The sequence below is a fragment of the Lepidochelys kempii genome, chromosome 1 (genome assembly GCF_965140265.1).
Source record: "Lepidochelys kempii isolate rLepKem1 chromosome 1, rLepKem1.hap2, whole genome shotgun sequence".
NCBI classification, from domain to species: domain Eukaryota; kingdom Metazoa; phylum Chordata; order Testudines; family Cheloniidae; genus Lepidochelys; species Lepidochelys kempii.
This window is the reverse complement of record NC_133256.1, coordinates 351015397-351027537: the sequence shown is the minus strand read 5'-3', so window position 1 is coordinate 351027537 and position 12141 is coordinate 351015397. Positions and strand designations below refer to the sequence as shown.

The following is a 12141-nucleotide window of genomic DNA, read 5'->3' as shown; positions in this document are numbered from 1 at the left end:
TTCCCGCCTCAGTTCTCCTCTTTCCTCTCCCGCTCCTGTTCCTCCCCCGCCTCGGTTCCCCTCTTTCCTCTCCCGCTCCTGTTCCTCCCTCGCCTCGGTTCCCCTCTTTCCTCTCCCGCTCCTCTTCCTCCCCCGCCTCGGTTCCCCTCTTTCTTCTCCCGTTCCTGTTCCTCCCCCACCTCGGTTCTCCTCTTTCCTCTCCCACTCCTGTTTCTCCCCCGCCTCGGTTCTCCTCTTTCCTCTCCCGCTCCTGTTCCTCTCCCGTTCCTGTTCCTCCCCCGCCTCGGTTCTCCTCTTTCCTCTCCCGCTCCTGTTCCTCCCCCGCCGTGGTTCTCCTCTTTCCTCTCCCGCTCCTCTTCCTCCCCCGCCTCAGTTCCCCTCTTTCCTCTCCCATTCCTGTTCCTCCCCGCCTCGGTTCCCCTCTTTCCTCTCCCGCTCCTGTTCCTCCCCCGCCGTGGTTCCCCTCTTTCCTCTCCCGCTCCTGTTCCTCCCATGCCTCGGTTCCCCTCTTTCCTCTCCCACTCCTGTTCCTCCCCCGCTCCTCTTCCTCCCCTGCCTCGGTTCCCCTCTTTCCTCTCCCACTCCTGTTCCTCCCCCGCCGTGGTTCCCTTCTTTCCTCTCCCGCTCCTGTTCCTCTCCCGCTCCTGTTCCTCCCATGCCTCGGTTCCCCTCTTTCCTCTCCCACTCCTGTTCCTCCCCCGCTCCTCTTCCTCCCCTGCCTCGGTTCCCCTCTTTCCTCTCCCACTCCTGTTCCTCCCCTGCCTCAGTTCCCCTCTTTCCTTTCCCGCTCCTGTTCTTTCTCTGCCTCGGTTCCCCTCTTTCCTCTCTCGCTCCTCTTTCTCCCCCGCCTCGGTTCCCCTCTTTCCTCTCCTGCTCCTGTTCCTCTCCCGCTCCTGTCCCTTCTGTCTAACGGGAGTTTGGCTTAGCCAGCCAAGACTGTGTAGTTTGGAACACTGCTGTGAACCTGTGGTCAGAAAGAGTCTGCTAAAAGCAGTGCCTTCAACCAGTGGTAAGTGTACCCCTGGGGCTATGTAGAGATCTTCCAGGGGGTACGTCAGCTCATCTAGATATTTGCCTGGTTTTACAACTGAGTACATAAAAAGCACTAGCGAACTCAGTACAAACTAAAATTTCATACAGACCATGACTTGTTTATATGGCTCTATATACGATACCCTGAAATTTAAGTACAATATTTATATTCCAATTGATTTGTTTTATAATTATATGGTGAAAAGGAGAAAGTCAGCCGTTGTTCAGTACTAGTGGGCCGTGACACGTCTGTATTTTTAGGTCTGATTTTGTCAGCAAGTCGTTTTTAAGAGAGTTGAAACTTGGGGTACGCAAGACAAATCAGCCTCCTGAAAGGGGAACAGATGTCCGGAAAAGTTGAGAGCCACTGCCCTAAACTACCTGATGCTGGTACAAGTGGCCGGTCTCAGAGTGGCTAATCAGACTGGGTGCTGGGCCTGTATTTTTCCAGCCATGAGGTTGCAAGGGCGAGTCAGCACCAGCGGCAGAAGCCGCGTCTGCTCTCTTTGCTGTTCTTTCCTCTCCCCTCTTGTGCTGGTCTTGTCTTGGCTTCTGGGAGCCGATATTGGATTTTAACAACATCAGCAGCAATGCCAGCTCCACTGACTCCTCTTTTCCCCAAAACGGAACACAGACCATGGTTAGCACCAGCTAAGAGACTGTCAGACAAAGGGCTTTTCCTTCTAAAGGCTCTGCGAAGCTAAAGGGAAAGGGAACCCGGGGTGCTGTTGAAATGAAAGTCTTACTCAATACTTACATTTCAAATGCTTTAACTGTGTTTCCTTCTCTTCTGTATCTTTACTAAAGGGATCAAAGGAGTTGTCGGGGTCTGTTTGCCATGTACTAAGAGGTGGAGGTCTCTGTGTACCCAGCCACAGACCTCATTTAAAACTCTTTAATGCTGGATAGTTCAGGGTCATGTTAACACCTTTGACTCGTTGGCCCCTTTATTCCATCTAACTCAGTGGTTTGCAACCTCCCACAGGTCCATGGACCACAGCTTGGAAACCATCGATCTGGGCCTCTACGGGTTCTGGGGATCGATAGCCACACTTCCAAGAACAATACAGAACGGTTACTCCCGTATCCTGTGGCTGTTCTTCGCGATGTGTTGCAAGTCTCCATTCCGTATTAGGTGTGTGCACGCCCAGTGCACCGAAGCTGGAGGCTGTTCCCACAGCGGTCCCTGTTGGGCTGGTACATGTACCCAGTGTCTGACCGTGCTCCCAGTGGAGGGTATAAAGGGCACCAGTGCTGCCTGGGCCAAGCAGGGACTATGGAGATCAACTTGGTGCAGTCCTGCTTGAGCCTGAGAATCACCTTAGGAATTAAAGGCATGGGAGGGAATGCACAGAGTAGACTGTCCTTCCTCGGGAGCAGCAGCCAGTCCAGGACGGAGCCCCGACTGTAACCTGCCCTGCAGCAGCACTGATCGCACTTCCTGCTCTGCTTTATGGTGCACAGATCTACTGCAGGTGCCCACCAAGTGTGAAACGGCAACCTGAGCACTTTGGTTTTCAGACCCCAGTCATGGCCCATCCTGAAGGACCTGCCGAGCTGGCTTGTCAGGCTGCTCTGTATTCCTAGAGGTGCGGCCCTTTGAGCAGGACTGCGTTCCTGGTGCAGAACTTCGAAAGGTTCGCTGCTTCCTGTCGCCCATGGCGTTGCCCTGTCTGTTCAAATAAAACATGGCTGTGGGGTTGTCCATGTGGACGTGCAAAGGACTGCCTTTGATGTGTGGCAGGAAGACCTGGCCTGCCTGCTATACTGTGCAAAGCTTGAGAACATTCATGGGTAGGGATAGCTCCGGATCTGACTAAGTCCTTGAGTTCAGAGATCTCGTAAGTGTGCTCCTCAGCCTAAGGATGATGTCGATGTGGCTAGGCTCATGGAGGGAAGGGGACGTGAGAAGGAAATTCCCCTGCACAAGTTGGACAGGTTCACTCACCAATCCAAGGAAGCTAGAACCCTTGCAGGGATGAGAACTAGCACGTCCAGCTGATGGTAGAGAGACTTCAGTCACTCCTGCACGCGCCTCAGGTGACGACTGCCATAACGAGTCACGTATGCACAAGCCGCCATGTGCCCAAGGAGTCTCAGACAATTTCTTACAGGAGTCTGAGGGTGAGGCTGGAGAGGGGCGCACAGGTCCAGAGTCACTTGGAACCTGGCCTGCGGCATGCAGGCTGTTGTCGAATTGAGAACTGCCTTGATAAACTCTGTCCTTTGCAGAGTGCAGGACTGGGGTGTCAAATGGGGACTGGATTTGTCTGTTGTCTTCCACCTGCTATCTGGAGCAGCCTTGGATCCACCAGCTGTCCAGACACAGGAACACTTGAACACTGATCTTCCAGAGGTCATCAGTCGCCACTGCCATGCATTGGGGGCTCACAACAGGCCAAAGTGGGGACTGTAAAGTGGAAGTGAGCATGTACAAGCCATGAACCTGGGGAAACGTCTTTGGCTCAGGTGGACAGCCACATGAAATCAGCGTCTCTCATGCTGAGAGCAGCATGCCAAGCAACAAGACCTACGGAAAGGATACACGGAACCAGGGAAACCAGGCAAAACATCATCTTCTTGATGAATCTATTCAAGTTTCATAGATTGAGGATAAGCCTCAGGTCCCCTGGACTTGGCTTGGAGGGAATAGCAAGAGTAAAACTGCTTTCACCAATGTTGTGCCGGTACCTCCTCTATGACTCCTAACCCGAGTAGAGTCTGTTCTCTTGTTTGAGAACAGCCTGATGAGATTGGCCACTGAAAAGCCCGGAGAGAAACTACAGCGTGTAGCCCAGTCCCACAGTTCTTAGCACCCACCAGTCTGCTGTAATGGCCCTCCAAGCACTGAGGAAGTGAGATGGCCTTTCTCCAAAGGGAGCAGTGGGACAAGGAATAGCCCCATGAATGGATATGCCGGCCTCAGCTGAAGAGTCATAGAGCATGCTTTGAACTAGAGAGTTGCTGAGATGAAGCAGAGATGGCATGTCCTCTGGTGTCGCCGGTACCCCCCAGCCTAGTTGCACAGCCCTGCACGTTGAGGCTGGCTCCCTGATACAGTACAGCTGGGGTCGGTCTCAACGGTACCCAGGACTGCACCGTGGTCGACAAATCCAACACAGTAGAGTCTCTAGCCCTCAGCATCTGGGAGCACCAAGCCAGAATTCGTGCCCTAACCTCAGCACCCAAACGGCTCTGCCAGGTATCAGCCGAGGCAGAACAATGTTCCTTAGTGGCCGAGGAGGTTTTCTTAGCCCTCTATTCCAGAGGCTGCTCTGCAACTCTTCTACCTCTTGCTCATGGGCCCCCGAGAGGGAGAATGTCGTCTTCTCGAGCTCTGCTTGACAAGGAGAGTCCGACAAGTCAGGACGGGCACTTCTGAGCTGCTGCGCTGCACTGATGGCCCTGGATCCAAGCGGGACGTAAAGCACACTCCATCCAAAAGTCTCTGAGCCTCACCTCCCTTGACTTCTGAGTTCTGGTCTTGAAGCCCCTGCAGCTGTGGCTCTTGTCTCTGAGACGACTCTCCCCAAACGTTTTAAATAGCAGGGTCACTGTTGGGCATAGCTACTGTACAGACAGCAGGGCTTGTAACCGGGAGACTAACGCATTGCTAAGTCCAGGTCCCCGATACCTGACACCCAGAGCAAACCAGTACAAGGAGAACAGAAGTGAAAAAACCCAGCTAGGACAAAACCTGAGTCCTAGTAACTGTCTAAGAATGATTTCTAAACGATTTTCAGTGGGAAATAATCCCCTTCAGAGCAAGACAGCCGTGTGCTCCTGCACATGGGATACTCCGACTACCAGCCCCAGGCAGTGAGAAGGAACCAAAGGGGTCGGGGCAGCTCTGCCCTTTATGGCCTCGGCTGGGAGCAGACAGAAGCAGCTGTAGGACAAATCTCTGTCTTCGGCACACTGGGCGCACACACACCTTACGTGCAATGGACATGTGCAGTCACTGGAAGAAAACCTGGGGTTCCCCGACCCCACGGCCAGGCCAGGGGGTCTGGCTCACTCTGCTCCTGCAGCAGATGGCCCCAGGCGTGTCTGTCCTGTGCTGCTTTCCCCATGCCCTAGCACCAAGGATCCTGCGCTGTCCAACTGCAGCTCCCTGGAGCTCTCACCCCTTTGCTGCCCCCCGCCCCAGCCTGCCAGCCCGGCTACGAGCCACAGCCTCCCAGCGCCCCCTTACGCTGGCCCTCGCCTGGCCTCCTCGCCCCCCTGGCCCGTCTCCCTGCTCCCAGCACTGGGTGCAGACACTTCAGTCCATCCAGGCTCTTCTGCAGCGTCAGGGTCAGAGCGACTCCACTCGCTGCTTCACTGCGCCCGCAGGCAGGACTGGCCCCCTCACCGGAATGGAGGAAAAACTCCTCTCTCTTCCCTGCCAGCTTGAAAGCCTCCTACCGGGCCCTGCCTGCCAGGGACCAGGATTCCTCCTGCTCGAGTGGAGACTGTCAGAGCCAGGCTGGCTCTCAGCACAGGAGTCGTGCAGCTCCTGAGGCTCCCCCCCGCCCCGCCCCCACACACAGGTGCCGGGCACTGGAAGTTCCCTGTGCCACCCCCATCTCTACTCCTCTCACCAGGGCCCTGAACCTGCTGCACGTGGGCTCATTCACAGGAGCTTCCCAGCATGCGTTGGGGAACCCACACTGGCTGTCTGAAGCATCGTTTGCCCGGGCACAGCATCTGGTTCCTGTGAGGGCACCACAGACCGCTTGGGCCAGGTTCCTCCCTACGATGCTCCTGTCTCGCTGGTGACTCCTGTCAGCGCTCACTTCCCCGGAGCTCTCCGCTCAGACATCCCCTCTCCTGGCAAGGGCAGTGGGTGCTGCAGGGATCAGCACCTCTTCCCCACTGCCTCTCCTTCTATGCCTTCCTCTCCTACCACCGTCCCGCGAGCTCAGGTACTTGTGCAGACAGAACCACCTGCTGGAGTCAGCCAGGTGCCCTTTGCCTCTGGCAGAGAACCCAGCAGCTGGCCAGGCTCCCAGAGCACCTAACAGATATGGATCCTTGGTGGTCTCCACTCAGAGACGGGCCCACTGTGCACTGGGCAGCCTGGACCATCAACAACCAACCTCCATCACCCAATTGCTGCACCATTGCAGGCCTTCCTGTGCAACTGTCTGCTCCCCCGAGAGCTGCCCCCCATGTGCTCGCCTGCCCCCTCTACAGACTCTGAATGTTCGGGACATTCCATGTGGATTCACGCCCTCCTCTGCTCGTAAGGACGTAAGAACGGCCCTAGTGGGTCAGACCAAAGGTCCATCCAGCCCAGTGTCCTGTCTTCTGACAGTGGCCAGGGCCAGGTGCTCCACAGGGAGTGAACAGAACAGGGAATCAGCAACTGATCCATCCCTGTGGCCCATTCCCAGCTTCTGCTGCTGCACTCAGTCTGCAGCTGCCGAGTGACCCCAGGGGCCCGTGGGTTTGCTCTCGCTCTGTTCCTTGCTGCCACTCAGAGCGCCAGAGCCCAGGACGGGCTCTTGGTGGGGATAGGGGGTGAGTGGTGGATTCCTGGTGCTTTCTCAGTGATTACACACGATGATCTAGCGGCACTTGGGCGGCAGGATGGGGTCAGTGCTCACCCATCTGGGTGGGTGTGTCTGTGAGGGGGTGTTTGTGTGGGGTGGGTCTCCCTGGCAGCCCTCCCCATCTGCAGCAGAGCACTCTGGGTCACTGCCTGAAACTGTGGCCGAGCCTTACCCTGACGGCAGTGCCATGAGCTGGCTATTGCTGTCCCTGCAGGGCCCATGGCAGCACCAAGGCCTGCAGGTGCTCCGGGCTCCCACGCCACAGGGAGGGAGGGAGGGGAGATGCCTACCTATGACCTCCTTAGCTTGGCTCACCACCTCGTGGGCATAGAACGCCGGGAAGATGCCTCTCTCTCCAGTCCGCATGTTGTAGCCTCGGTACCAGTAATCATCCTCCTCCAGCTCCACCAGGATCGGGTCGTCCACATCCAGCTCCAGCTCGTCCTCGTGGCGAGGGATAAACCTGCAAGAGGAGGCGACGGCACCAGGATGGGGGGAAGGGGTGTTGGGTGGGGGAGGAGGGCAGAGGAAACGCGAGAGAGGGAAAGAGAGACGGAGATGAAGACGGGCGAGGACGCTCTTGCCCACAGGAGCCAGAGGCACCGTGCCCGGTTCCCAGCAGCTCCCTCAGGCCTCCCCGCCATAGCAGGGGGCAGGACAACCACAGGCAGCCTTGGGACTCCTTGGCACCAGCTGGGCCACCATCCTATAAATGTATCTACTAGGAAGCGGTGGGCTGCCCCAGAGAGGGATGCTGCCTGCCTCACCCCCATTCGTTGCCCTGGGGCTGTGTATTTATCAGCTGCTCAGCCCCGGGGATGAAGCAGTTTCCTCCTCTCAGCACCAGGTAGACCCCAACTTGTTCCTGGCCATGCGCCCAGAGGGGCAGCATTGGTGCGGCCCTGGGGTCCAGGCTAGGGTGCTCTTCTCACCTGAAGACAGCCCGGTGAGTCTGCTCCCGTTCTTCCCCATTCACCATGCATGAGAACAGCCCAAAGGACTCCGTACCTAGGGAGCACAGGAGAGGTCACTGCAGCCCGGCAGGAGGACGACACGCAGGAGGCACCCTCGCCAGCCAAGCAAAGGACAAGAGACCTGAGCCACTCGGGCCTGGCTCCTCGGCGGGGAACGCCCGGCCCCGAGCCACTCGGGCCTGGCTCCTCGGCGGGGAACGCCCGGCCCCGAGCCACTCGGGCCTGGCTCCTCGGCGGGGAACGCCCGGCCCCGAGCCACTCGGGCCTGGCTCCTCGGCGGGGAACGCCCGGCCCCGAGCCACTCGGGCCTGGCTCCTCGGCGGGGAACGTCCAGGTCAGAGCCAGTTGGGGTTGCCCTTCCTGTGTTAATTCATCCCCCACAGTCTGGGGAGAATGTCTTCAGAAAGGAAGGAAGAAAGATGTCCCAGCAGTTAGGGCACTAGCTCTGGTTCAATTCGCTGCTCCATCACGGACGTCCTGTGTGACTTAGGGCTTATCGCCAGGGCCCCGCAGTCGGAGCACAGCGATGCGATTTACAGCACATACCCAAGTGCTGTCCTGGAACTGCCCTCTGTGGATGCTGCTGGCGTGAGTTCGAAGGCCCCTCGTCCCCGCTAACGTAGTCCTGTTTGAAGAGGGCGACGTTAACACCAACGAGGTACATTTGAGTTCATGCCCGCAGTGTAACACGGGGAGGTTACAGACCAGCACTTCGGTGCGCACTGCAATTCACACCCTCGTCGTCTGGACCCGGTGCGGTGTAGACTCAGCCTTTGTCTGTCTGGGTCTGTACAGTGAGGAGTGTAGCACCCCCACCTTCCAGGGGTGCGGTGGGGACAAACGTACCGCAGAGAGGGAGGTGTTTAGACACTGCAATGACTGGGGGCTCGGCACATGCCCTACCCGGGGAGATAAGTAGGTTTATGGGTGGCCCAGTCTGGATGTGGGACTCTCCTACAGGGAGAGACATGGCTGACCCCTCTCTGGGGTGGGCAGGGGAATTGGTACTTACTGGAGGAGCGGGATGTGCTATTGACAAAGACATTGAGGAACTTCTTGGAGAACTGGAGGTCGGCTTCAGGGGAGGAGTCCTCCGAGGAGCTCTGCCCGTCCTGTGCCGCCAGCCCCCCCCCAAACTCGTCCTCGTCCTCCAGGTCGCAGTTGTCGCAGGCGGTCAGCAGCTCACTGTCGTCGCTCAGCACGGAGGTGCAGCGCTTTAGGCTCACCAGCTCCAGCTGCGTGTTCTCATCCACCACCAGAGTGTATTTGATGGAGTCGTAGACCAGGGACTCATCCAGCGGCCGAGGCTCCAGGGCCATGGGGGGCGGAGGAAGCGGCAGGTCCTCCTCGAAGCTCTGCGTGTCGTCGTGGAAGGGGGAGCCCTTCAGGCTGCCGAAATACGGCACGTCATCCTCATCTGTGGAGTAGGTCAGGTTAAAGCACCGGTTGGTCTTGGCCGTAGAGACGTCGAGCATGGGCAGGAAGGCGTCGGGGTTCTGGTCCAGGCTCTCTAACCGGATGTCATCGATCATGTCATTGTCCTCCAGGATCCCCGAGTCCAGGTCCTTATCGATGGCCCAATCCTCTCGCCCAGCTGCCGGCTCCACCTCTATGCTGTGTTCTCTGGATGCTGGATCCGAGCCCTCTGTGCTGGTGTGAGGGGCGAAAGGGAAGCTTTTGATGGGCCCCGTACAGCAGCCAAAGTTTGCCAGCACCCCTGAGCTGCCCAGCCTGTCGATGGAGAGGGGGTGCCCCAGGAACACTGGGGTGATAGTGTCATTGGTCGGGTTGCTCATGAATAAATACGGGCTGGAGTCACTTCCCGGAGGCGAGGACTCTGTGGCAGGGCTGGTGCTCGTGGGTTTCTCGTCCTCGGCACTCTGGAGTGAGCTGCGCAGAGTCTCCATGTCCACCAGCTCGATGCTCTGCTGGGAACAGGACAGCTTGACTGGCTCTGCTTCACTCCCTGGGGAGTCCCGCAAGCTGGGCTGTACGTCCAGGGACTCGCTGAGGATCTCGGGCTCAAGGTCAGAGGCCGGGGAGATGGTGTCGCAGAGGGAGTGGGCCTGCTGGAAGCACTCGTCCGGGCACTTGAGGGGGTATGAGCCCTCCAAGATCATCTTGTTGACGAGGTTGCTGAGCAGCCAGGGTGAGTCTGAGTCCTCGCTCAGGTCAGGCTCCGACTCGGAGTCAGAGTCGTACTCGCTGTTACCCTCGTCATCCACCTCCGGCAGGAGCTTGGGCCCGATGGGCAGGTAGAAGGAGCGGCGGATGCTCTCCAGGCTGTGGTCTGGGTCAATCTTTAGATCCAGGGGACTGGACCCAGACACATCTGTCTGGTCAACGGGGGCGGAAGAGTCCTCTGGGTTCAAGGTGTCATAATAACCCTCCATCTTCAGGTCGGCCAGGCTCTCTCTCCTCACCATGCTCCTGTCCCTCAAGCGGCTCTCCGGCAGCTCCCCGTCCAGGGTCATCTCCTCCTCCTCCTTGCACTTATCCAGCAGCAGCGAGTCCTTGATGCCCATGAGCCCCTGGCCTTCAAGCTCCGTCTCCAGCTCGGCCTCCGAGGTGGGGGAGCTGGCCTCCTCGATGGAGTTAGTGAGGTGGGAGGACCTGCCGCTGCTGCTGTCGCTGCTCAGATCCAGCTCCGTCTCCGAGATGGAGGAAATCATGTTGCTGACCAGGCGGCCCCCACAAGCAAAAGCTGCCTCGATTTCCCCCTCTACATCTGAGTCAGAACCCGGGGAGCTGAGGTCGTCACTGTGCCGGCTGCGGGGCAGGAACTGCTTTGAGTTCCTGCTGGTGAGATCTGCCTCGATGCCTGGGTCGGACGATGGAGACGTGGTCTCGGAGGAGCCTGAAGGGAGCCCATGCATGCTGGCGGCCCTGCTGCAGTGGGGACCCTCCCCTTCAGAGCTCAGCTGCTCTGTCAGCCCTCTCAGGCAGACATAGGCCCCCAGGGTGCACCCCCTGTCCCCATCGCTCCGATCAGCGAAGGCTGCAGCTTCAGTGTCTCCATAGCCCTTGGGCAGCTCTTCCTCAGAGAGTGGGGTGCTGGACTGGCCACGGCGGGTGATGGGGGAGCCACGACCAAGAGCCAGGCCTGCGTCCCCCCCAGCGCCATCTGCAGGGGTACCCTCCTCACTGGGTTTTTGTCTCTCCCTGCCGCTGGCTGCCTCTGGCTTGAGGTTTGCACAGTAGCTTTCAGTGGCTTTGGGCTGCTGGGAGTTGGCTTCGCAGGTCTGGGGCTCCTTGCTGGCTTCCGAGTGAGAGGCTATGTTAGGAGGAGCGGCAGGCCCTGTTGGAGAGAGAGACTGTTTAGGAGACGGCTGGCTGAGATGAGATGGGGTATGTGGTGAGCATGGTGCAGAGGAGATGATATTCATATTATAATCTTCCCCGGCTCTCTCCAGCGGTTGGTTACCATATGCCAGAGACTCATGTCTGTTGCCTTCCAAGTCATAGAAGGAGGGTTTGAGCAGCGTCTGGGCCTGCCCTGTTTCCTCAGTGGTCAGCCCCATGCCGTTCTGACTTTCCAAGCAGGGGCCATCTTGGACACAAGGGTGAGAAGGAGACAGGCGCCCTGAGAAGAAAAAGCAAAGAGCCTGAGATTAGAGCTTTGAACCAGTTCCCCCACCCAACCCCGGCTAGGGCCTCTCATTCTCCCCCTGCTTCACTGGGAAAGCCAGTGCAGGAGAGTCCCCAAGCCCAGCTCGCTGATCCCTGCTGGGCAGTGCCCCACGCACATGGGATGAGACAGAAGCTGGCTCGGCTCCTTCCGTGGAGCCACATCTTCAGCTGCTGGAGGGGAAGGGTCCCCTGGTCCGTGCCCCTGGGGATGAGCAAGACGGGCCCTAAGTGCCATTCCAGGGAGGAATAACCAGGGCCTGTGTGCTCGGCAGTGCATTGACGCACAACGTGGCAGTGACTCTTTCCAGCGAGGACTGGTGTGGAGGGTGGATAGTTTTGCCGTGTTCTCCAGGCACTCAGCTCTGTGGGCCTCAGCAGTTAGGCTGGTGTCTGGAAACTCGGCTCAGAGTCTCCTTCCCCCGCCCCGTGTGTGCCAGGGAGGTGGGGCTCAGCGGTTCACCTTCTCCGCTCCCCAGATCTCGGCTACTGCTCTGTTCTCGAGACAGCGGGGCTGCCCAGCCTGTACGTTTGGCTCCCGGGCCCCCTCCTGCCCGCTGCCGTAGGACAGGGCCGGCAGCAGGCACTGCCATCAAGTCAGCAGTCCCTGGTGGGGAAAGGCGCAGCACCAGGGGCAGCCGCAGGCAGAAGACAGGGCCAGGAGCAGCAGAGTAACGAATCCTACAGCAAAAGCACCACAGTCTGTGGGATCGTGGGAAACACTGAACTCCGGGGCCTCCTCGTCACTGAGCCCATAGGCCCCTGTGTCCGGTTGCCCCGCTCTGAGCCAGGACGGCTGGCTCTCTGTGGACGGCAGTCACACTTGGGTCCCATTTTCGAGGACTGAGAGCAAAGCGTGGCTCTGCCTTTCGGGTATGAGCCGAGCTTCCGGACATCGGGCAGCCCCGGAAACAGCCTGAGGGGAGCAGCGTGGGGAGGAGGGGCAGAGGAAGCATGAATCTCCCCAACAC

The 12141-nt window shown here is 58.6% G+C and overlaps 1 protein-coding gene across 3 annotated transcripts in view; it reads right to left on the bottom strand.

Annotated features, from left to right (window-relative positions):
* MAPK8IP2 (mitogen-activated protein kinase 8 interacting protein 2) overlaps positions 1 to 12141 on the bottom strand; it is a 62631-nt gene that overhangs the window by 13722 nt on the left and 36768 nt on the right. The window contains exons 5-8 of one of the 3 annotated variants that reach the window (XM_073329051.1): positions 10968 to 11126; positions 8556 to 10841; positions 7502 to 7577; positions 6860 to 7032 (exon numbers count right to left, since the gene is read on the bottom strand). In XM_073329051.1, the coding sequence (XP_073185152.1) occupies positions 6860 to 7032; positions 7502 to 7577; positions 8556 to 10841; positions 10968 to 11126 (2694 nt within the window). Of the gene's footprint in view, positions 1 to 6859; positions 7033 to 7501; positions 7578 to 8555; positions 11127 to 12141 lie in introns of all 3 variants that reach the window. The other 2 variants (XM_073329050.1, XM_073329052.1) reach the window with 2 other exon arrangements.